Source organism: Crocodylus porosus, unplaced genomic scaffold, assembly GCF_001723895.1.
Source record: "Crocodylus porosus isolate Cpor-Errol unplaced genomic scaffold, CroPor_comp1, whole genome shotgun sequence".
In the NCBI taxonomy this organism is placed as follows: Eukaryota; Metazoa; Chordata; order Crocodylia; family Crocodylidae; genus Crocodylus; species Crocodylus porosus.
The window spans coordinates 877,665-904,011 of NW_017728942.1; the positions used below are offsets into that span (position 1 = coordinate 877,665).

A 26,347-nucleotide genomic window follows, 5' to 3' on the forward strand; every position below is an offset into this window, starting at 1 on the left:
CCCCCTCCTCCGCCGGGCAGCGGGTGCGCATGCGCGCCCGCCGCAGGTGCGCCGAACCGCTGATCCGTTGCGCATGCGCGGAGCGCTCCGTCCCTCCCCCCTTGGTGCGGCAGGTGCCAGGCCCGCGGGTGGCTCCTCCCCGCGTTGAGCGGCGGTCGGGCCGGGCTGGAGGACGAGCTGCCCGCGTCCCCCCTCCCCTCACAGGAGGAGGCTCAGACCGCCGGCGGCATGAACCGGGCCCAGCGCGGCGTCGGGGGCAGCCGCGGCCTCGGCACCATGGAGGTGAAGAGCAAGGTGGGTCCCGCTGCTGACTCACCTGCCGGGGCCGGGGTCACTCGCGGCCCGGCCCGGGCCGGCGGCGATTCTCTGTGTGAGGGCCCTGCGGCTCCGCTCCGTGTCGCCCCCAGCTGCGGCTCTGACGTGGGAGATGAGCGGAGATTAGCGGCCGCAGGTCGGGGGGCAGGCGGCGGCCGGAGGGGGGGAGCGCGCCCTGCCCTGCCCTGCCCTGCCTGCCTTTCCTTCCTCTCCTCTGCAGGGGAATAAGGGAGCCTGGAGGCGGGAAGGGACCTCTAGTCCGAGTCCCTGGCTGAGGCAGGACCCCACTAGCCAGGTCCTACGGAAAAATGTGGGGGAGGGGGGAAGATGATGATAAAAATACCCCTTACGCTCGGGGCTACATGGACGAAGGGTTGCCGCGCTAGTAAACCTCCCCCAGCAGGTAGAGCTGCAGCTGAATAAGTCACAGCTGCATTTGCACGCTTGACTTTTTTTTTTCTCCTGGAATCCATAGCGATGTTGGTCTGAGGAATGGGTTGATTTTGTTGCCTTCCCACGCCCCTAAGCAACCAGATGTACCTGAACTGTTCTTTTCAATCATCGACCGAGATGTGGTCCCGTTTGATATCTTGCTCGCTGGTGATGTTGGAGCTCGCCATTGTAAAGGTGTTTATCTGTGGTATGAAAGGGTGTGTCAAGCCATATTAGCCAAATACAATTGGGTAACTTGATCTAAAAGGTGCTTTTTTTTTTCCCCTTTCCTCTCAGCAAATGTGAGTGTGTCTGCACTCAGGAACTTGTTTTCTTTCATTTGTGGAAGCTGCAATGCAGGCTTGGTATGGGCATTTTTACCTGCGTGCTGTTCAGTTTGTAACAGTCTGCATCCTGCCTGTTTTTACCACTTCCATATTTCCTGATGTTAACTCTGATCAGGGCATAGATATATTTAAAGGCTCCATGACATGGTAAAGATACTCAAGGTATCAGCAGCTTCTGTCATAGGTTGTACTAATAATTTGACAGTTTCAAAAAACCTGTGTAGATAAGAGTCCATTGGTGTAACAGCTCTTGGGTGATTAAAATGAAAAGTGCTATTTTAAGGATGTCTATAGCTATAGTTGCTCATAACCTTTTTCCACTTCCATCTTTTCATTTAATATAATTGGAGATGCACCATTTTTTTTGTTTCATGTAAAAATAAAAAGCCCCTCTTTCATCAGCCCTAATGTTTAATGAATCAGCCTGGTGTTCCAGGCCACCAGTTCCCAGATACAAATGTCCTGTTTGAACGAGAACAAAACTGAGTGTTATCAAGAATGAGCCAGGTTTATATGCGTGCTCTTTTGGTTTTTTGGAAGAGGCGTAATTTGTTAGTGAGTGATGAGAACATCTTAAGCTCTGTACAGACCCGTAATATGTCAGTGGGTGTCAGGGTCTGTCACTGGGTCTGCTTGTCTCTCTTGTAAGCAGTATAAAGAAGCAAACCATCTTGCTTAAGCACATCTTTGCAGGAATGGTTGTATTCCTGTGCCGGGAACAAGGAGAGGTCCTCTAATGAGCAGTTTTGCTGTGTCCTAATCTACACTGGGGAACTTAAACAAAATTGCAAGTGATGTATATGTGGGCAGAAGCCTGTTTCAGACCACAGCATGCACTTGCTGGCAATACCGTTCAAGTGAGATGCTATAGAATGGATATTTTCAGAAGGATAAAGAACTTTTTAGAACCAAAGAATATTTGCAGTTGTACTTGTTTCACTGGGCACATCAAATCTCATTCTTTTGAAATGCAAAATGATTACTGTATCAGTTGTGGAGTCTTCTATCCTTGTGTATGGTAGTGGGCAACAAACCAGTGTACAGGTTTCCTTGCTTTATACGGGTTCTGTATGTGCAAATTTTCTCTTATGGGATGACCCTTTTTATACCAAAAATTTGTTATATGCGAGAGAAATTCACTCTTATGCTGCTTTGTGCAGTGCATTGTAGGAGTGACATGCACCAAAATATAGTCTACTGTGTGGATCTGTGCTCTTTGCTCATTGTCTGCAACACTTATTTCTGTAGTTGTCATCCCCATTATGGTAGTGCCATGTACTTGTGTGTACTGTCTGTTGTTGGTGAGTACCAAAATTGTCTTGTAAAAGTGGTAAAAATGGTCAGTACAGTTGAGGTTTTGGAACGTATCCCTATTTGTTGCATTGTAAAGTGGGTCCCTTTGTGCGAATTTGAGTTATGCGCCATTTTCCAGGAACACGTGTACAGCATAAAGCAAGGGAAACCTGTATTGTGAGGTACCTCTCCCCACTCCTGCCCTCCCATCTAATATGATGCTGAGCTAGTTTCAGTATTCTCATAAAATGTGGTGTGGCTGTTTGTAACGCATTGGATTACCGCTGCAGCGAGTTATCACATAAAGATAGCATTGGGATGCTGCAGGGCAAGAGTAGTCAGCATTAGTCTTTCTGTAGTGAAGCAGATGACTAACATTTCTCAAAAGAGTGTAATTTAGTGTAGGTCTGATCTAAACAGGAAATAGCAACACACCTAGCATATAGGTGGGAAATGTACTGTGCTTTTCCCCTTGTCAAATGGGGGTGCTCTGCTGTTCATGGTTTATGAAGTGCGTTAGTTCTCAGTTAGCAGGTAACCCCTTTCTCTAATGCATTCCACCTCTTTAAGCATTTTTTCTTTCTTCTTTGGATACCCATCTTAAGCAACCTTGCCTGCCTTGGAGCTTTTCTCTTCTGTTTTGTTGTAATGCAGCCTGTCTAATAAAAATTACTCTCCTTTACTCTTATGTTCAGCTGCAAAAATAATATAATGTTTTGAGAGAGCATATAAACTGATGAAATTTTCTAATTCTTGCTCAGAAACCTTGCTGACTTTGAAACAGAAATAGTGAGCACTTTGCTAAGTATGTGGGAAATTATGGGCCAGGCTTTCGGACTCTTCTCACTTACCTGTACTAACTACCATTGGATGCAATCATAATTTAATATACTTATTTATATATATGCATGTGATTTAGGAAAGCTTTGGCCTTTATCTGCTATATTATAATAATGTCAGACATACAGTCCTTTTAACTCTGGCACTTTCTTTTGTCTCACTAAATTGCATTAAACAATAGCCTCTGGGGAAACTATAAAATAAAAAGGAATAAAAGTGTAATGTGAGAAATTCTTTTGTTGTTCCTATTTCAAATTTTATGGGAAAGTGTTTAAAGGAAACCAAAGAGAAATTCTTGCTGATGTCATAAAGAAGCATGCGTTGCTGATGTAAAGGAAATTGCTCCTACTAGTTTTTATTTACTTTGTATGCAGGTGTGATTGAGGTCAGAATGCAGGTGATTCATTCTGCCTTACTCTTGGCTAATATTACTATAATTAGAATGTCTACAGAATGGGGATATTTGCAGTGAATCTTTTTATTTAAAACTTGCAAGAAGGGTGGAGTGTTGGAGTTCAGAAGGTATACAACAAGGGGTGCACGAATAGAGATTTTGGGGGCCAAAACCAATAGCTGACTTTTAAGGAGGCATGTCAGCTGATACTGATCTGATTTCCGATACCAGCCTGGCAGCTTAGAGAGCTGCGTACAGCTGGTAAGTCTGGTGTTGTGGAAGGGGAGGAAAGGGGTGTGGGGGACAAATCAAGGCTCCTGCAGTGAGGGAGGAGTGGGGCTGGGGCTGGGGCAAGCACAGCCCAGCTGGAATGGAGCCGTGGTTCTGGCTGCCGCATGCTGCTTGTGCAGGAGCCACTCCTCTGACAGTTCCCACTGCTGCTTCTGCCGGTCATCCAGCAGGGCATGGGGGATGGTATGTGCTCCTGGATCCGCACAGGGTGCGGCAGGCTGGGAGCAGGTGAGTGCCGGACCAGTGGCACACCGTGGTGGGAGCTGCCCCCACCCACTTCCCATACCTCCCAAATGAGGTATGGCTTCATCCTGCACTTGTCCCAGCTGGGCAGTGCTTACCCCAGCCCCTACCAGGCTGTGCTTCTCACTGTCTACATGCTGCGCTGCAGCTGTGCGTGTGTATGGACATTTATCGGCCAAATTATTATCCACATCAGGCTGATTTTCTGATATGATCAATTTTATTTATATCGATGCCGATCTGATATCGGACTAATGTATCAGTGCACCTCTATATACAACTGTTTTGTTGTGCTCTGTGTTTGGTGGTAATGAGCAAATAATAAGGTCCTTGTCTCCATGGAGTTATGACAGGCTTCCAAGTGAATGCAAATAAAAGTTTTGATTATACTCTTTTGGTGAATAAAAGGGAGATGAAGATTGACTGGGGCATGACAACAGGCCTAATTTCCAGGAAGGCAAATTCAGTCTCATTTATTCAATATGGACCTAAGAAATATGTGGTATACTACACAGGGGGTATACCTTACCCCCAGGGGGGAGGGGGGCTTGGGGAGGCTATAGCCAGCCAAAAATTTGCCTGAGCCCCCCTGTAGCCACCCCTCCTAGTACTGCTACTGTCTGCCCCATGCAGCTGAGCCTGCAAAAGAATGGTGTTCCTGGCGGGGGCAGTGCCAGCCTTTTCTCGGGGCTGGGGCTGGGGCAAGGTGGGCTTAACTGTGCAGGGTGGGTGGCGGTGCTAAGGGGGGGTGACTATAGGTGGACTAAGGTGAATTTTTGGGGTGGCTATAGCCCTGGGGCAGGCAATTATTTTGGGCAGAGGGCCACTTACTGAGTTTTGGCAAGCCATCAGGGGCTGTATGACAGGCAGCCAGGGGCGGATTAATATTAATTTTTCTTTTAGGGACCCAACGGACTGGATAGAATGTCCTGGTGGGCCGCATCTGGCCCACCCCTGTAGGAAGAGGCTGGCATGGACCCTGGGCTTGGGGCAGCCTAAAACCTGGTGGTGTATCTGGGGTCAGGCATCTGGCAGGCCCAGCATAATTAATTATTGGACAATATTATCAGCTACAGTGGCAAAAAAAAAAAAAAAAAAAAAAGCCAATAGCTAATTATGTAAATTTTCCTTTTATCAGTGCCTATCCAACTGATATATCAGTGCACCTCTAATATGTTTAGGTTCCAAACTTCCCAGTTGAAATCACCTGGGGGCACTTCACATGTTTGGTGCTTTAATTAGAGTAGCTCCATCCTAATTAAAGTGCTACCACATCTCATGTATCAGTGTCCCTGTACTTAAAAATGGCAGTGAGGGCACTTGAACTAAAGCTTGTTTGAGCTTTAGATAAAGTGCCCCCACCACCATTTTTAAGCTCGTGGATGCCGATGCAGGAGGTTGGTGCAGCGTGTTATTTGTCACATTCCAGCTGATCCAAGTGCATTGGAGCAGCATCTGTTCTTGTGTACAGGCATGAGTTTAAGCAACTACCTTCCTTCATGGCACTCCCATTGGTCTCTTCGGGTCAGCCTATACAAAGCAAGATCCTATTGTTTACACTGACAAACTCCCTTTTAAAAACTTTTGTGTAGACAAGGCAAGTTTTAGTTTTAAAATGCTAGCTACTGAATTTTTAAAACAATCTTCAGTCTTTTTTTTTTCTGGTTCACATCCTTTTAGACAGTCTTGCCCCCACATATTAGTTTGCTTTAACTCTGCCCTGCCTTATACTGTGTAGGAACAATGCCTAGCTCAGTTGGATGCTTTGCTGTTTTGGTCTGTAGGTAGTACTGTTATACAAGTAAAGAAAGAGCTTCAGATGTGAGGAGTTGAGGAGGGTGCATGGTTTTGACTCTAAGGAGAGTCTCTGGATTAGCAAAATGCATATTAGCTACAATTATCACAGCTCCACTAATTGATGTGCTTTTTATCATCAAGATTCAATTGTGGCCATCTTACTGTGCAATTCTGAGCCCTGCTTTCATCACCACTTCTACTGTTGCTGTCATTAGAGCTGGACTGGTAGTGAAATAAAGATCTGAATCTAATAAAGACAGCTGTTTTAAATAGGCTAAGGAATAGGATTGACCCTCTCCTTTTCCCTTTGAAAGCTTGGGGGTGGAAAAAGTGACTAAACTTTTCAGAAGATGGGATACTACTAGTTTTCCTAGTCCAACAGAACTTGATTCTGCTGCACAAGTGCACAGCTGAGCACCACTTTACAGATTATTATCTTGGTGTTTCTGCATTAATGATTGAATAGTGAGAGCTGAAATGTTTGTGCCTTTCGACTTTATTGTTTCCCCTTGAAGATAAATGGGATATTTTGCACTTCTTGAGCTCTGTTTCAAGGACTCTGTTGGGCTGTATGCCTGAATTGACTAACTCTTGAATTTAGTTCTTACAGTAAAGGTTTTTTCCACAACTTACAAGAAGAAATGTAACTTAAAAAATGTACACTTAAACTGGTAGTGGATTGCAGACTTCAGTGTGTACATGTGAAATTCTGTAATAAGTGTCTGACAGTGGCAAGACATTGATAGTGCTGGCAAAATTTCTGTTAGTAGATTAGGCATAGATGAGCCTATCACACTTTCAATACCCTACATGTTGTGAAAAACCATAATGGCTTTGAAATGGAAAGATTGCCTTTCACTACAAGCACTTAAATCTGTCAGCTCACATTTTAAGACCAAGTCTGCTGTGCAAAATATTCCTACACTGTGTGGATGCAATTTACAGAGATTGTAAATGGTCTCAATGCCGAGTGAAACAAGGTTTATTGAGAAAAGCACAGCTGGCAAGGGTTTACTCCAGGTCTTTTAGTTCTACAACAAAGCTTGTTGTTTTAGGCACCGCCACTAGGCTAGCAAAAATAAGTAATTAAGATTTAGGCCTAGTCTGAACTAGAAAAGGTTTGCTAATATACCTGTACAGGTGTATTTATACTGGCTCCATCTTACTGCATTTGTAGCTTAACTTTATAAGCATGTATTGGCAAAAGCCCTCTGCCAGAATAACTGTCTCATAGTAAGCTTTTGTCTGTTCATAAAAATATAAAAAAGACCCCCAAATTCTTGGTTATTCTCTAGACCAGTAGTTCTCAATTTATTTGCCATAGTGGGCCACACTTGCAGCTCTTGATGTGTTATGTGGGCTGTGTCATGCAATTGTGTCATGTAGTTTACTTCCAATGTATCCAATTAACAGGGTGTCACATGGGCTGTAGCAGTGTGCTGATTGGGCTGCATGTGGCCTGTGCGCCATGGGTTGAGAACCCCTGCTTTAGATGACGGCAAAATAAATGTTATTAGGTACAGCTTTTATCCCAGACTCTCTCATTATATGGCTGTGATTCTGCAACCTGTACAGCCCAATTGCTTTTTGTAGGTATGTAGCTCATAATGGTTCTTTCAGATTCCTTTGTCATCTTACTGCTGAAGAACCTTCTACGTGATCATTTGTGCTCTTACTTAAATAGTAAGGACAATTGTACGGAATCAGAAATATGCATTTTGATCAAGGCTACACATTTGAGTTGATTACTTCAAGACAAGTAATGCAAATATTTGAACACTGCTGCATGGCCTTTGACACTCGCTAAAGCTTTTAGAAATTTTGCTATTGTTGAAGTTTAACTTGTTTCAAGTCGAGCACATTTTTAATGTGATGAACTTATTAAAGTCGTTGTCAGATTATTCTGTTGTAGCCTTGTACTTTGATCTGGTTTTAAAATAAGATTTTTTTTTTTTGGTAGTTTGGAGCAGAATTTCGGCGGTTTTCTCTGGAAAGATCAAAACCTGGAAAATTTGAAGAATTTTATGGATTATTGCAGCATGTACACAAGATACCCAATGTTGAAGTTTTAGTTGGATATACAGATATTCATGGAGATCTGCTGCCTATCAATAATGATGACAATTATCATAAAGCAGTTTCCACAGCCAATCCTCTGCTCAGGATTTTCATTCAAAGGAAAGGTAAGTACAGTTATTTGTAAACACTGTGTAAAATAATAAGTTAAGCCCCATTTGTGTATGCATTCATACCCTGTTCCAATTCAAATTTCTAAAAGTCACATGTTGGGAACAGTTCTGCTTCTTCATTATGATTTCCATAATGATCTGATTTTTCTTACTGATCTTTGCTCAGACTCCTACATGTCCTTTCCCATCACAGACTCCTCAGAAAACAGGCTGTGTTGTTGCACCTTTGTCCTCTAACTCAGCTACCAAGCAACTTCTAAAGAAATACAGAGAGGTGTAATGTCTTTAATAACTTTGATTTAAGCCCATTGCTTCCTACCAAAATAAATGTTGGCCATTCCTTGAACAGGGGCAAGAGTAGGGATGCGCCTGCTTTCAACTGTGATTTCCACCCCCTCCATAAATAAGTATGGCTAATTATTAGCTAAACTGGATGGAGACCTTAAAACTGGAGAACAGCACTCTCTAGTATGCGACCCCTTTTTTTCCAAGACTTTTATTAAGACAGATTTGAATATTTTTAAAATACTTTAAGAGATGCTTGGGCCTGCTTTGCTTCACACAAAAAGCTTTAACTGTACTATGCATTCAGCAGATCCTAATTAAATAATAAGAAATTAGTGAGCTTCAAAGGAACTTAGTTTGAATGCTTTTTTGAATTATCAGTATAGCTTAGACTAATGATATCAACTGCTTCATTTATCTTATGCTTCCAAAAACATTTGGTTGGTTGTTTTTAATTTTCAGCATGACACAATTCTGTTAGAGATGAGATGCAGTTACTAGTCAGTGTGGGAATTTTTCTTCTCTTCCTTTCCAAGCAACTTTCATTGAAATCCATCTCTAAGGTCCTTTTTCATTAAGGAAAACTGATTATGATCATGGCTGGGTTTTTTGGTCTTGTGTAGTCTAGTCTACATTTCTTTTCAAAAACTTGAAAATGACAAGAACCAATAGTCTGATTATAGTATTCTAGTTGGCTTCTCTGGATTCACAGACAACTCATGATTTCTCAAAGAGTTCTCTTAACACAGGAATATGTACATTTGTGCAAAACAAAGTTCTCCTATATTACAGCAACAAGATGACTGTGTAGTTGAGTTCTGAATAACAGATTAACTGCAGCTTGCTGTATTAAAAATAGAGTTTTGCTGTTTCTTGTTGCTACTGGGTGAAACATCAATGGTATTGACTACTTTTGAGCTGGGAACTTCATCTAGGATCTAAATCATCTGTTTCTTTTGAGTCTTTTAAAAACTCATCTTTTTCTTGAAACTTAAGTTTTCAAACTAAACACTTAATGACATTTGGTAGCTATGATAGCCCAGGAATTACACAAGAGGCAAGGATTTTTGGGGAGGTGATAACTTTTATTGGACCCAGGGCAGTAATAACCTCTTGTAATTCATCTTCTTCATCTCCTCCTACAACCAGGTCTCTTGCCACCTGGATGTGGGACACGAGGTAGCCATTATATACCTAGACTTCCAAAAGGCTTTTGATCTAGTATCCCACGATATCCTTGTGGGAAAACTGGAAGATTGTGGGCCAGGGTGCTCAATGGTTCAGTGGTTAGAAACTGGCTACAAGGTAGGACCCAGAGAGTTCTCATGAACAGATCTGCGTCATCCCAGCCCAGTGGCCAGTGGTGTCCATCAGGGGTCTGTGCGTGGACTAGTGCTTTTCAACAACTTTATCAATGATTTGGATAGGGGAGTGAAAAGCTCTGGCCAAGTTCATGGATGATGCCAAGTTATGAGGCAGTGTGGCCACTCCAGAAGATGGGTTGCTGATACAGGTGGGCCTGGACAGGCTAGAGAGTTGGGTAGACTGGAACAAGATGAAGTTTTAACATTTCCAAATGTAAGGTGCTCCATCCGGGGGCAAATAACCCTGAACATGCATACAGGTGTGGAGGTGACAGCCTGACCTGTGCCCCAGCTGGAAGGGACTTAGGGGTAATGATTGACCACTGCATGAACATGAGCTGTCAGTGCGATGCGGTGGTCAGCAAGGCAAACAACACACTGGCATGCATCAACTGATGCATCTCGTGTAAAACTAAGGAAGTGATACTCCTGCTGTACTCGGCACTGGTGGGACTGCAGTTGGAGTACTGCATCCAGTTCTTGGCATCACATTATGATAAGGATGTGGAAAAACTTGAGAGGATCTAGAGAAGAGCCACCCATATGATCAGGGACTTGCAAGACAAGCCATACAAGGAAAGGCTGAGGGACCTGGGCCTCTCTAGCCTAAAGAAGAGAAGGTTGAGAGGGCCTTGATAGCTGTTTACCACTATATCAGAGCAGTGCATCAGGAGTTTGGTGGACAACTGTTCACTAAGGCACCCCTGGGGAAGACCAGGACCAATGGATACAAACTCCTGGAAAACCACTTCAGGCTTAATACCAGGAAAAACTCCTTCACAGTCAGAGTGTCCAGACTGTGGAATAAACACTCTCCAGAGGTGATGCAGTCACCTACCCTGGAGGTTTTCAAGAGGAGACTGGACAGTCACCTCGTTGAGGGTCAGTTGTCTTCCTGCCTAGAGCGGAGGACTGGACCCAGTGATCTGCAAGGTTCCTTCTGGCTCCTAGCAATCTATGAATAATGTCTGGACCTCTGTCTGGTACAGAATTTCCAGCCAGATGTATTTGCTATTTTTTTTTGTTGTACAGGGAACAGGTATGTATGTACTCTATATTTCAACCCTGAATTGGCAGAGATGGACTAGATGATCTAAAGCATTTCTTCCATCTCTGGAGTCTGATTCCATTTAATCCCCTCCAGTAGCCATATGACGAGAGTAGTTAAGCTACTTTGTAAGACTAGGATTATTGAGGTTATGTTTTAGCACCATATGTTTTACTACGTTACTAAAGTTTTACATATAACTCATTACACATGCATTCAAGGTAAAGTTATTAACTTGGGCCACAGAGCAGTTTGTTTTGTACACTGATCGATTCTAATACAAGTCACTCCATTTAGTGATCAGTAAGAAAGTGTGGCAATCAGTCACTTTTTTTCCCCCTCCTCACTTTGATACTAAACACATTTTTTGTGACGCTCTCTGAGCTGAGAGCTCTAAGGAATAAAGAGCATTAAACCCAGGTTATATAAAGTCTGAAAGCTAAAACGTACCATTTATATCAAACAGGTTGTACTCGCTTTGAACTACATACTGATAATCAATATTTATTTATCAGTGGATGGGGAAACCTCAAGTTTTATTATATAAAGTAAATTGAAATAAACTCATTCTATTTTATTTCTTTAGTAAGCCCATTATGGAAGAGTTCTGTAGTAACTCAAGCCAAGTAATTGAGTTGAAAACTAGTAATAAACATATGTAATAATCTGATTGTTCAGGTGGATGCAATTGCAGCTCTTCATGTCTTATTGTTTGATTTTATAGTCTTTTTAATATTATATACCTGAGTGCAAGTGAAAATTGGGTGTGCCTGAAGAAATATCAACCTCTGATAAGGCTTTGCTATGTCACCTTCCAGGTTCAATCTGTAACTCTTTCAGAATGGAATTTTTCAAGCTGATAAACAAATACTTTTTTTCTTATTTTTTTGTGGCTTTTAACATGCCCTTTTATATTGCAGGAGACTTTTTCTATGGAATTTTTTTTTCCAGTGGGAGAGTTTTCCCCCCAAGCTAATTCCAGAAGGGAAACATTAGGACCCTTAATTAATGGAAAAGGAAAAGGAGGTGCTGGTCTAACAAGTATGAGAGGGTGCCTATATGTGTGCATGGAGGTTGCTCCAGTGTGCTGCAATTGCAGTACATCAGAGCAGACTCAATGAGTCTGCTAGAGCGTGGTAATTACCACGCTGCAACAGACTCCAGTGTCACAAGCATCAGCACGCCCACACTGAAAAATGGTGGCAGGAGTGCTTTAACTACAGCTTGTTTGATGACATTTGGGTAGTGTCCCCACTGCAATTTTTCAGCGTGGCAGCTCTGATGCATTTGGCACTCTGGGTACTTTTAATTAGAGTGGCTCCTAGAACCGCTGCTCCGGCCCCCCCATATTTACAAATACCTAAAATGTCAAATTTATTTGTTAACTAGACTGCCTTGCCTTTGCTAGACTTTTTCCATAAGTTTAACGGGTTGTGGTTAACCCTGTGCTTCCTTTTCTGGTTATATCAACTTGCTAACTTGTAAATACTCAGAAACCTTCACTCCAGCCACTTGCCTCCACCACCCCTTTCCCCGACACACCCTTAGAGATGGCTCTGGGTATATCACTCTAAAGCAATTGTCTATTTATTATGAAAGGAATTTTAGGATGGAATTCAAATGGACAAGTATCATTCTGGAAGAAGTAAAAGGAAATGTAAAGACTAAAGTGGTGCAGTTTTAATTAAAACTAGATGTATGAGAGTCTCTGTCTGCAACAGAAATCTAAGGATAAAACTATTTGTGAAACAAATGTGAAGTTCATGCATACAGTGAAGACTACCTGGACATGATTTTTTGCCCCTTCTCAATGACACTGTGATTTGGGGAAACATCATTTCTTGCAACGTAAGACTAAGCCACAGATTTTGCTTTATCTTTTATTTCTACAGGCTTCTGAGGTTAGTTCTTCTGTTCTTACTAACGTAGATTTTTTTGCTACATTACAACTTCTAGCCTTTTTATTCGTTGAAACAGGGCTTCCTCTTTCCCTGGAATGACTGTTCTGTAGCATAGTAGATGTAGTCTGCAGTTATGCTGGATGTATGTTTACAGGTGCAATAAATTTTTGTGCTTCAAGACAGATTGGTACCTACTTAATATTAAGAACAAATCACTCTAGAGCATAGTAAGGCTGTATTATTTAAATCCACTTTCATTATGTAACCAGCTTTAAGTGTGGTGCTTCTTGCCTGTACAAAAAAGCTTGAGGTGGAGTAACTTGTGGCTATGTTGCAAATGAGAGTTGTAGGGGGTCTACAAGAACAACATTTACCAGAACTTCTTTTAATTTTGAGAATTGTCAATTGCCAAAATTACGGAAGTGTCAGCAATGTGTTAGCATTTTACTGGAGCACAAGGGAACTAATATTGTTCCCACTCAATAGCTGCTGTGAAGTAAGGAGAGTTAAATTTTAACCTTCTTCCTTCTCCCTGTTTTCTGATGGACATTCCAAGACTCTTTCCCTCATGATTTTGTTTCAACATCCCTTTTTCCTTGAAATTCTGGCAAGAAATGCTGAGACAAGCATGCTTTCCGTGAGAGTATGCTTTTCATCCTAGCAAGGCCTCTGTTCTTAGTATATGTTGTTAAATGTTGAATATATTTGGTTCGTTGCACCTTTTTTAATAAATTAGGGTTATATTCTGGTATTCTTACAACATGTCTGTAATAGGATTGTCCTGTTAAGTTTTGGAAGCAGTATGTTGGAAGGGTAACTCTACCTTCCTTTAAAAGGATATTGAAGAACAGTTCAACAAGAATTTCAGGTATTAAAGAATATTGGATTTAAACTCAAACAGCATATGAGCAGTGTACATGTGCCACTTCTCTTTAAAATGGTCCTACTCTTCAGAAAATGGAATAAGGAGTCTGAAAGCTGAAGTCTGACTTAAAAGTTTGAGAGAAGGGGTCATTCAAATAGTTCTAAATCTTGACAGATTTATCCAGTGAGTTCAATGAATTTCCAGGAAATCTCTACCAGTGGTACTTTTTTGGAGCAAAAGCAAATTAAAATGGCTGTTTGGTGTTCTTCTACTTAGTGGTAAATTTGCATAGGGCTTATTACTTGCTTCCTGGTTGGACCTCCCATCAGTCTAGAACATGGTTGGACCTCCCAAGGGTCTGTAAAACTACATCTTCCACTGTTTTTGGCCTTCATCATGCAATCTTAAAAACTGAAGTTCCTAGTGTCCCAAGTAGATATTGTTAGCAGTTCTGTGGAACAGCATGTCATGTAAATATGACAAGATCGTGTTTCATGTACAAGATCTTTTGTGTCTCACTGATGAGACAGAAGTGTAAGATCTTGTGATTTGAAAGAAGAAAACCCTCCCTCCCCCCCCCCTTTTTTTAAATATTCTTAATAAAACTGGTTCTAATGCCCAAGGTCACATGACAAATTGTTTATACCTACAGTACCTGCATAGGTGTGCTGCTATCTGCAGGCATCATTTTGTATTCCTAAACTATGAAAGTAGTTGTATAAAATAAGACTGCTGTACAGCACTGTAAAACTGTTCAGTGTGCAGTCACATTTCCAAATGAAATATCTGTGTCGCAACTTGGAAAATGCAAGAACTTTGTTGACATAACGTAAAGTTCTTTAAACTTGGAACTGATTTTTTTTGTGTAAAGTGTTTAGGTAAGTAACAGTTTTAGCCTTTTTCTGTTTTTTCTCTTTGATTATCACTCTCCAATTGAACCTTACAAAAATTGCTGCCCACGAGCTTAAAAAAAGCATGTGAACTTTCAGCTCAGAGTAAAGTTAAATTGCCCATTAGGTAAAAGTTTTTTATTATGAGATTCTTAAGTAGAAGATTAAAATATTGACATATGCACATTTGGAGAGTTTTTTTATAAGTTTTTCAGTGGTTTGTGTCATAAACACTTATTAGCAGCGGCATACAGTACTATATGTTATGTGGTTATACTGTACTTCTGTTTGGATTACATCACTATTTTAAACTTGTGTACGTTTACTTTGTGGTGATCTCAAGCAGAGCTGTCCAACTTGCAGCCTGTGAGGGCTTAAATTGCAGCTCATCGGGATTGTTAGCACAGCATGGGAACCCATGGGATAAGTACCACTGCTGTTCAACCACCCAGCCCTACACCCTTTGTTCACCACTGAATTCAGGGTCTATGCTTACCTCTGGCAACTCAAGTTGGTGGTAGGAAAAATGGTGGGAGGTGTGACAAGCAGCTGTGTTTGCCCCCCTGGGTCTGGAGTTGTGCTGACAAGCTGCTGCAGCAGGGGCTGTGTAAGTTTTCCAGCTTTGTTTATATCAGGTATGCAAGAAAAGAAGGAATAAAAAAGGTAAATATAAATGGGGGGAAGGAAGAAAAAATAAACAGTTCTATGTCTGTTATTACTGTGTTGTCTCTTTCCTATGTTGCCCTGAACCTTTTCTAGGGAGAACACACAAATCTAATAAAGTCACAGGTTGTTGCAGTCAGTGTTGCTGTAGTGCTCATAAAAGCTTACATTTTTAATTATCCCTAGTAGAGAGTTACTACTAGATGGCAGTATAACAGACTTGAAGATGTATGTGACCCATGCAATTTTGAGTTACCAAACTGAGTTCTCCCTCCAAACCAAATGGACAGCCACTATGTTTGATCACTTATAGAGCACTATTCATTCTCTCAGTTATTGTGAAAGTGATGCAACAATATCTGGTTTTGGTATTCAAGTACCAAGTGTTTCCATAGGATCATAGGAAAGTAGGGTTAGAAGGGACCTCCGTAAGATTGTCTAGTTTAGCCCCCCTGCTCAAGGCCAGATCATCTCTGACTAAACTGTCCCAGCCAAATGTCTGTCTAATCTGCTCTTGAAAGCTTCCAAGGATGGAGATAGCACAATGTCTCTAGGTAACCTGTTTAGTGCTTGACTTTATAATCAGGAAATTGCTCCTAATCTCCAACTTAAATTTCCTTTGCTGTAGTTTGAGGCTGCTCCTAGTCCTGTCCCCTGTGGCTACAGAGAAAAGCCCATTTCTATCTTCTTTCTAACTGCCCTTCAGGTATTTGAAGGTTGTTATCAGATCTCCTCTCAGTCTGTTCTTCAAATGAAAGCCTAGTTCTTTCAGCCTTTTCTCTTAGGTCTTGCTTTCCAATCCCTTAAATCACTTGTCATGTTGCACCGGATTTTTTCCAATCTGTCCATGTCCTTGAAGTGTGGGGCACAAAACTGGACACCGGTACACAGTTCTTGATTCTTTTATGGGTGCCACAGGGTATCACACAGTGTTAACACTGTTAGGTATGCCAACATGATTCATAAGATTATGGATTCCTATTTGAAATACCTGGGTTAATGTCAAGCATCTATAACAGTCTGAACTCTGGTCTGTTGTTGCAGAGCTGAATGTTTTATACAAAGTAATTTAAAAATGGAAGGAACTTCATATTGTATAAACATCAATGAAACTTTCATTAGAAATGATTCAGTTTGTCACCCTTTAAGTAATTTTATTTAGTCTTCAAATTCCATGGTACTTATTCAGAAAGCAAACACATTTTCTATAATTTTTTGAACAAAGTGTATTATAGTTTCATAGTTTCTAGGGTCGGAAGGGGCCTGAACAGATCATCAAGTCTGACCCCCTGCCCTGGGCAGGAATGAGTTCTGGGATCATAATACCCCGCCAGCTATCTATCCAACCTCCTCTTGAAGACCCCCCCCCCAAGGTAGGGGAGAGCACCACCTCCCTTGGGAGCCCATTCCAGAGCCTGGCAGCCCTAATGGTAAAGTAATGCCTCTTGATATCAAGCCTGAACCTGCTCTCAATCAATTTGTGGCTGTTAGTCCTTGTAATCCCAGGTGGTGCCCCAGGGAACAGAGCCTCACCTATTTTCTGCTGGTCCCCACTGGTGAGTTTATAGATGGCCACCAGATCCCCTCTCAGTCTTCTCTTGTGGAGGTGAATAGATTCAGGCCCTTTAGTCTATCTTCGTAGGGCCTGCCCCGCTGCCCCTTGACTATGCGAGTGCCTCTCCTCTGGACCCTCTCAGTGCTAACCACATCCCTCTTGAAGTGCGGCGCCTAGAACTGGGCGCAGTACTCCAACTACGGCCTGACCATCGCTACATAGAGGGGAAGGATCACTTCCCTGGACCTGCTTGTGATTCATCTGTAGATGCACAACAAGGTGCAGTTAGCTTTATTGACTGCTTCCTCATGTTGGTGGCTCATGTCCATCCTGAAGTCAGCAAGACTCCAAGATCCTTTTCAGCCGCTGTGTTGTTGAGAAGGATGTTCCCCAGCCTATAGGTGTGTTGCAGGTTCCTTCTCCCTAGATGCAGCACCTTGCACTTGTCTGCATTGAATTTCATTTTGTTCTCATCCGCCCACCTCTGCAACTTGTCTAGCTCTAGTTGGATTCTGTCCCTCCCCTCCAGTGTGCCCACTTCTCCCCACATCTTTGTGTCATCAGGGAATTTGGATAGCGTACTTTCCACACCCACCTCCAAGTCGCTGATAAAGATGTTGAATAGCACAGGCCCAAGCACCAAGCCCTGGGGAACTCCACTGCCCACATCGCTCCAGGTTGAAAATGACCCATTCACCACCATTCTCTGGGTGCGACCATCAAGCCAACTTGCCACCCATCTGACTGTGTAGGCATCAATGCCGCAGTTGCCTAGTTTTGTTTTGTTTTTGTTTTTTTATGAGAATGGGGTGAAAAACAGTGTCAAAGGCCTTCCTGTAGTCCAGATAGACAACATCCACCTCAATGCCTTCATCTATGGACTTGGTGACCTGGTCATAAAAGGGAACAAGGTTAGTCAGGCAGGATATGCCCACAGTGAACCTGTGTTGGTTGCCCCTGAGCATTACCTCCTATGCTGGGTCCCCTCAGATATGCTTCTTGATAATTTTCTCAAAGGTCTTCCCAAGCACCGAGGTGAGACTAACTGCCTTATAGTTACCTGGGTCCTCATTTCTCCCCTTCTTGTAAATGGGGACCACGCTGGCCTTTTTCCAATACTCTAGGACCTGACCAGAGCACCACGAATGGTCATACAGCTGTGCCAGGGGCCCTGCTATGACCTCCGCCAGTTCCCTTGGATGAAGAGCATCCGGACCTGCTGATGTCCAGCCCTTCCAAGAGTTCCCTAACTAGATCATCCCTGACCCTAGGCATGGTGTCATGTCCCCTGAGCCTGTTTGTAATCCTAGTGGGGGAGTTGTCCCGTTCCCTGCTCAGAAATACAGAGGCAAAGAACTCGTTGAAGAGATCAGCTTTTTCCTTTGCCAAGCCTGTCCTGTAGGGGCCCCACATTACCTGGTGCCTTCTTACTCCCTATGTATTTGAAAAAGGACTTTTTGTTATCCTTAATTCTGGTTGCCAGCCCTAGTTCCATCTCTGCCTTGGTCTTCCTATCTGCCTCCCTGCAATCATGAGGAATGGAGGTGTAAGTCTCCTTGGTGATTGCCCCTTGCTTCCACTGATACGTATACCACATTTTTTGCCTACAGGCCCTCCTGGATGCCTTTACTGAGCCAAGGGAGCTTTTTAGCACTCTTGTCCGCTTTGGTTCATGTTGGGACCGACTCCCTCTGAGCTTGGAGGATCATCTCTTTAAGGAACATCCACTTGTCCTGGACTCCCGTCTCACTGAAGCTCTGAGTCCCTGATGTCTGTCTTACTAAACTCCTTAGCTCAAAGATTTGGCATAGGAAGATTATTATTAGAAAGATTAAAATTAAAATTTTATTAGAAAGATTTGGCATAGGAAACACTGTTAATAATGAACTCTTCGAACTCTTCTTAATATCTGGACTGTGTCTTTAAAATTAAGCTTAGTTGTGGTTGTTCCCCTTCCCTCATCCCCTGTTCCTAAAAAAACTAGAGGAGTTCCAAGCTTCTCTTACACGGGCTGGTTTTTATTTTTTCTTCAAGAAACCATAAAGTTAATCCCATTATTCATTAAAACTTAATTGAAGTCCCTGAAGTGTATAGCCAAACGATTCTCTGCCAGGGCTCTGCAGTACACTAGGGTACCTAGAGATCTTTTCAAGAGTGCTTTAGGTGCTGCAGAGTTTGCAGTTAGGCATGCAAATATGGTTCACAAGATAAATCCAGTTTTCGAGAAAGGAATCCGTAGCATCAAAAACATCCTGACCTGTTGTGGTCTTTGAGTTCTTTGCAGCAGGAGACTTGCTCTATTTTTTTTTTCTGTAGCCAAAAATAAGTGAAAAGTAGGTACTGGCATTTTCTATAGAGTGCTCTGAGTTTTTTAGAAAAGGTTGAGAACTGCTGGTATAGCCTGTTCAGTTGTCATAATCTTCTAGGTGCTCCCACTTTACCTAACTTCTTAAGGCAGGTGGTTTTTTGATGTCTTCTATTGGATCAACTGTATAGTTGGGAGAGATGTTAGGCAAGCTTTTGGGCGCACACTGTCCTTTATCAGGTGTCAGGAAAAAGCTGTTGCACCTGAAGAAAGCTTGCCTAACATCTCTCCTAACTATATACAGTTAGTTCAATAAAAGATATCACAGAAAAAAAAATCCTCGCCTCTTACACTTCCTGGGACCACGACAGCTACAACAACATTCTAACTCAGGGGTGGGCAATTTATTTTAGCTGGAGGGCCACTAAGGGAGTTTGAGCTGGGTCAGAGCCTTTGTCCCATTTCCACCCCCCTGGCTCACCAGAACTCCCTAAGTGGCCCCTGTACGCAACTGGGATGGGGCTGTGGGCAGGTGGGGAGCAGCATCCTGGAGCGGGGCTGGGGCTGGCCCTGGGATTGAGATTGCAGGATGGTGACAGCTCAGGCGCTGCTGCCTGCACGTCCCTGCAACAGGTTCCGGTCCCACCCCTAGTGGTGGGGGTGAGACAGATGGGCTGGGGTGTCCTCAGGATACTGATAACTTGAACTCTGCATGTGAAACAGCAACACCTGTGGAATGAGTCCTTTGTACTGATATACTGGCATATGCAGGACTTACCTGTGGTGGTGCTTCCTGTGCTCCTTCAGCCACAGCACCTGAGTGCTGATGAGGTGCCCATATTGAAACAAGGGTGGCAGTGAGTTTGTGATGATATGAGAAGTGGCATTTTGAAAAGGAATCTCTGCCCTCCCAATGTGAGGTTTTGGGTTTTTTCAAGGAGTCAAGGTGAAAGCAAAAAGGTAACTGCCAAATATTATTATATGGTTCTATTGACTTAGCTACCCACTTCCACCCTATAGTCAACATACTGCATTGAAAGTCAATGGCTTTATTATTTCATTGCCTAATATGTTTTGTAGCTTCAAAATCTTATATCCAAGAACCTCCTCTTCAGACCAGCTTTAACACATTTCTTGCTTTGTCATCTTGTATACCCTGTTTACACTTTTAGATGAATGATTTATATCCTTTACACTACAATTCGGTTTAGAATGGTTATTTCTGTTCTGTTCTGCATATGGTATTTATAAGTCTTAAATGTTTGATTGTGTCATTGTGATTCTTCTGCAGCTGTTAACGTTCTAGGTACATCCATTAAATATGTTTCAGTTTTGAGTGAATAGGAAATGTTAATTTGTGTGAATGTGTTTATTTCCTTTCATAGATGGGAAGTGTTTCCCAATACTAATATGCATGACTTTCAGTTTCATTAAATGCTATTAGCAAAGAGACCTTAATTTCCTCTTATGCAGAACTTTTGGCAGAGGTGATATCTTTTATTAGACCAGCTAAATAGTTGCAAAATTGTCTTTATTTCCTCTTATGTTTTTACACTTAAACAGCGTTCCCTTAGTTAGCAATTGGGATTATAATTCTGTTTTTTAATCCTTTTTTTTTTTTTATTTGTCTCGGTTGAGAGTTAAAGCACCACTAATGTAGGCACAAAGAAATTGTGGGGTAGCTGATCTCAGGAGTTCACATGCTAACTGGAAGAACAATGTAGGGGTATCTATTCTTCTACAAGGGATTAAACTACTTGTTTTATTAAAATGAGGGAAAGCTATACAAAGCACTGCAGAAGTGCTAATGTGATTAGCCTGCTGACACGTCCTGAATTATTACCTCCTATGCTAAAATTCAACTAGAGAAGTTTGGTTGACATATGTATTTGTCATACTCTTAGAATTAAATTTTATTTCTGTATCACAGCTGGCTAACTCTCTTTTTCTATAAAGACCTAATCTCATAGTTTACAGGCTTAAAGAGAAACTTTAGTGACTATAAACCATTTAGACACTTCTGTCAACTCAGATTATGGCAGTTATATCAGTTGTTTAGAATTTTTCCTGAAGTATTTTCTGCTGTGCTGTGTCTTGGGGTTCTTTTTTTGTTGTTGATCAGACATTTTTAGCATGGGGGCAGGGAAGAGTAGAATTGAATAAACTTTCTGGAGTTTGAAACCAGGTCAGTTGGCTAGCATCCAGGTACTCAGCAATAATAGGTCCACTGGCTGCTCTCCCTTTCTCATTCTTTTGTATTCCCATTAACTGAAACTTGAGGGGAGAAAATTAACAAATGAAAATATTCTGGGTATGAGTCAGGTACTATTTTGCAAATGTTGTTAAAAACTAGGTGGGGGAGGGGAAAAGTTTTTAAGCTTTTGTATTCTTTCCACTCTTAACTTTTTATTTTTTAAAAAAAAAAAAAAAAAAAAAGTTAGTGTCTCACCTTAATACCTGTAGTATTAGGCTACTAATTTTGCTTTTAACTTTTTTAAACCCCTAATGGCTTTTTTTGATTCATAATTATGAACCAAATACGCATAAATCAGATTAGCTTTCCTGTTAATGTAAAAGCTGTTGTTTTGCCAATGAAGAGAAATGTTGCTAGTGTTACATGCTGAGAACTTTATTAAATGTTTTAAGCCTTGTCAAGCTGAAATGCGTTGATTATTGATGGCCGTCTAATCTAGGTTGGTCAGAATAGTTCATGCTATCCTAATTACTGAAATATGCTATTTGTCTTTCAGAAGATGCAGACTACAGTGCTTTTGGTACAGACACTATGACGAGGAAGAAAAATGTTTTATCAAATGTGTTGCGTCCAGATAACCATAGAAAGAAACCGCATGTTGTCATTAGCATGCCACAAGACTTCAGACCTGTGTCTTCTATTATAGATGTGGACATTCTTCCAGAAACTCACCGCCGGGTTCGACTTTATAAATATGGAACTGACAAACCACTTGGATTCTATATACGAGATGGCTCTAGTGTGAGAGTAACACCACATGGATTAGAGAAAGTACCAGGCATTTTCATATCCAGGCTTGTTCCTGGAGGCCTGGCTCAAAGCACAGGATTACTGGCTGTCAATGATGAAGTACTGGAGGTGAATGGAATAGAAGTTTCAGGAAAGAGTCTTGATCAAGTTACAGACATGATGATTGCTAATAGCCGTAACCTGATCATTACAGTGAGACCAGCAAACCAGAGAAACAATATTGTTAGGAACAGTCGGACTTCTGGCAGCTCGGGTCAGTCAACTGATAATAGTCTTCAAAGTTACACACCACATGTTGTGCAGAATTACCATCCAGAAGAAGAAGAAAGTGATGAAGAAGACATTATTATTGAAGATAGTGGTGAGCCTCAGCAGATTCCAAAAGCTGTCCCGACCTGTGAGAGTCTGGAGTCATTGACACAAATTGAACTTCTTCATGAGTCGACACAAAATGGTTTCATTCCTTCCAGCGAAGTAAATTTATTTCATTCAGCAGGCAGCGTTAACATGGAGTGTGAAATACGTGGTGCAGACCAAAAGTCCTTAGAAGAAGATGGAACAATCATAACATTATGAAATTGCATTATTACATTTTACTATTAACTGAAGATGCCATATACCTTTCAATTTGGCACAGTATGAAATGTAGTTTATACCTCTCAGCCTATTTAACCACTACAAACTGTAAACAAACATAGAAGGAAAAAAATAAGTACAGTAAGGTTAAAAAAAAAACGGTTGCTTGTTTCAGTTACATAGTTTTATACGTGTGTGTAAATATTTTACAAGTGAGGGTAAATAACTGGTAAGCCTTGGACAGAGGTAAATCTCAGTTGAAAATGAAGGATGGTTGAGAGGTATGACTTTTATATTTATTAAGTGGGGTACTACTGGCTTTTGAAGAGTAAATTTCCATTACCATGTGGGGTGGATTAATTAATTAGACATACAGCCTAATTGTTTCTAATCTTCCAGGCGTGGCCATGTAAAATTACTTGGAAATGCTCTTAACTGTGATTGTAAATTCTAATGTGAAAGTTTTAATAATCTTCCAGTTTTGTACCTTGAGGACCAGTTCTCTTCTCTTAGTTTTTATGGTATTTAAAGAGGTCTCTTATACTTTGCTCTAGTTATTAATTATTGTACTTGACCTTTTCTGTACACTTCTAAAGAAATTTAAATTCAAGCAAGGTTATAAAACTAACATCTGACCTGATGCTTGTTACATGTTCAAAACATTCTAGTAATGTTAAAGATTTTTGTTAATGAAGAAATAGTTGCTTGAAATTGGTAGTAAGTTGAAAGTTTGGTATGTCAATTTGTTTTTCTTAAATCCAAATTATTTCTTATTCCAGATTCGAGCGGTTTACATTGCATTTTCTTTTTTTAAAGCCAAGTCAAACCTGTGCTTTTGAAACTTTTAAATTAGAACTTGTGAAATAAAATGGACTATGAACATTTAATTTATGCAGGTCCTGTAGACCAAACGGTATCAGAAATAATAGCCCTTGTGCTGTAAGCACTTAAGCAGATGCTTAACATTTATTTACATGGGGCTATCATGCTGAATGTTAAGCATCTGGTTTAGTATTCTGTAATACCAGGACTATAACTGTATTAAACTCTTCTGCTAGCGGCATAACGTTTCTCCAAAACAATTGCCTTTGTGGTAGTAAGGAGAAGGCATTTAAATTCTCAAGGTGGTTAACACTATTTGTGCAAGCTAATATTTTTAATAGGAATCTGGGGTGAAAGTTGCAGTTTTTTTCCCTAAGTCAGTTACAAGTCCTATGGACTTCAATCAAGTTATATTCTATCAGTTTGAAGTATTTCAGGCTTCTTGACTTGTGATGTTCAGTATAGCAGTATGGGCTGTTTTTAAATTACAGCATGGTCTATTTTATTATTAGCTTTGTGGCATTTTAAAAGTAAGGATATGGATCAGCAATTTTAAGCATGCAGCTGCTTAGAATTTTTTTTTGCTAACAACTACTAAATTTAAAACGAGCAAAAAAATATTCCCTGTTTAAGAACATAAAATGGGATGGAAATAAACATGTTGCTATTTCTTTTAAATTAAAAACCTTTTTAAAAAATCCATGCTGCTCAAAACTTGGCTTTTAGGGAAAACTGGGGGGTTTTTTGGTTTGTTTTTATGGGTTCTCCTTCCCCCTCTCTCCCCGTTTCTTTTGGTTTGAGGACCTCCTGCTCCTCCCTAGAAACTCAGTGAATGACTTTTTCATTTATTCTAGTATTGTACCTTTTGTGTACTTGAATGTATGGAGAACAATCAAATGAGTAAAACAAACTTGGATTAAGAGAAGAGAATGAAATCCACAGATACTGAACTGGTAGCATACTTCTTAATACAGGTGTATTGCCTTTGATGGAATTGTTTTATGGGTCTAATATGGTACATTAGTTATGCAGCAGTTTGGATGTAAGATAAGCTATTAACTTACACGTAAGCATGACACCTTGGAACACTAGTGTTACAGGATCATCATTTATTGCTTAAATATGAACATGTAAGACTAGTGCTCTGCTCAGCTTAATTCCTACTTGTATCATATTCATGAACACTAAGTTTGTAAACCAGTGTTAAGAACTTAAGGAAATTTTAAATAAGGTTATACAATAAAACTGTACATAAATTTCCATTTCTTAGGACGCTTCCTTGAAACTGATTGACTTGATCAATGAGGAGGTGTTCCTTTGGGTAACACGTTTATTTTTGTGAAAAGTTCTCAATATAAGACTAGCTCTACTTTGAAGAAATTTTATGATAGGTGGTAGAATCAAGCATAAAAATCATTTAAAATGCCTAAAGAGTAAGCATTTTATGCATTTGGCAATGAAAATGACAGACTGCATGGCATGTAATTGCTTAACACTGCAGTTGCCATAATAGAACACTTCTAAAAGTTCTTCTACCAATCTCCTATCACTATATATAACTGCTTATTACTAAATGTTTTAAAATTGTGTTACAGGATAATCAACTATTGAAACAAGTTGTTTAACTGAATTTAGATGTAAAAATGGTACTGGGGTTCAGTATGAAGTGTTTTTTCCTAAAGATTATACAGATATTGTTAGCCTTTCATGCACTACCTCCTAAGCTTTTAACAGTTCACATCCTCTAAAATGTCTCTGTAGAGGAAAATACTTCACAGCTTCACTCTTTTGTACAAATTTTATTTTTAGCTATAAAATCCAAAATTGCTATTAAGTTTATTAATGCATGATTGACAATAGTAAGCTGCTATTAATGCACAGTTTGTGATAAATATCTAATGTATAAATTGTATTTTTAATCTAGATTTTATAAACTAATTTATAACATTCAAATTATTTCACAATGCATTGGAAAACCAAAATTCTTTTAAATAGTGTTATATGGTCATGTACATGCACAGTGAAAGCAGTCAATCCTTCTTTTCTACTGGCAGTCTGAAAGCAGATTGGCCTTCTAAGTGCACCTTATTTTAACAGAAAAAAAAGTTGATGGAATTAAGACACATTTCCTATGAAGTTCAGTTATGGTACCAGATAAGTAAAGCCGAACTGTGAATCGTGTTCTTCCACAGCTGATGTAAATTTAGGACAAGGTTCTTATGAGTTATCTGCAACATGTACTCCTCTGAATATTATGTATTTTCTAACTTTACTTGCAACTTGATTTTTACATGAATGAAAAAATGTTTAAAATGTCAAATATCAGTATTTTTCTTACAACCTTAGTGTATAATGTACATTGATATCTCACTAAATGAATGTTGATTTTTACAAAAATCAGACTAGCATTAGTTGTATATTGGTCTTATATTTTTACAGTCTGGGACAATAATTGATATAAAGAAATGGATGTAGAAATGTGATGACTATTTTTAACTTGACAGCAACTCAATGTGAATAAAAATTTGTAGAGCTTGTTTTTGAAAGTGAAAATTGATTAATGTGTTTGGGGTCCAGTTTAATTGTGTGCTTGCTTAACTTTGTTTGTTTTTTGTCCTATTAGGATGGAAAAAATTAGTCACGGTGCAGGTCCCAGCTCCCTCACCTATATGACATTTATATCCCATAGGAAAACAGTCTCCTAAATAGTCAAAAGCTCCATTCCCCACTCAACCATGGTTTTGACCCAGATATGAATGATATAATTTTTGTGGGCCTGAACACTGTAGTAATAGAAATTATAATTTTAAAGTTGCTCCTTAATAGGGGGCTGGGGGAACTGGGAGAATGGTCCATCAGGCAGAGTTAGCAAGTTAGTAAGAAGAGTACCAAGGATCTGCAGACATTGCGTACTGCTCCACAAATTTT

The 26,347-nt window shown here is 40.6% G+C and overlaps 1 protein-coding gene across 1 annotated transcript; it reads left to right on the plus strand.

Moving 5' to 3' along the window:
• The first annotated feature begins 109 nt into the window (after nucleotides 1–109).
• Nucleotides 110–25,973, plus strand: PARD6B (par-6 family cell polarity regulator beta). The gene is made up of 3 exons (XM_019548122.1): nucleotides 110–294; nucleotides 7,913–8,135; nucleotides 21,768–25,973. The coding sequence occupies exons 1-3, from the start codon at nucleotides 229–231 to the stop codon at nucleotides 22,595–22,597; spliced, it is 1,119 nt and encodes a 372-aa protein (XP_019403667.1). The 5' UTR covers nucleotides 110–228; the 3' UTR covers nucleotides 22,598–25,973.
• Nucleotides 25,974–26,347: the final 374 nt, after the last annotated feature.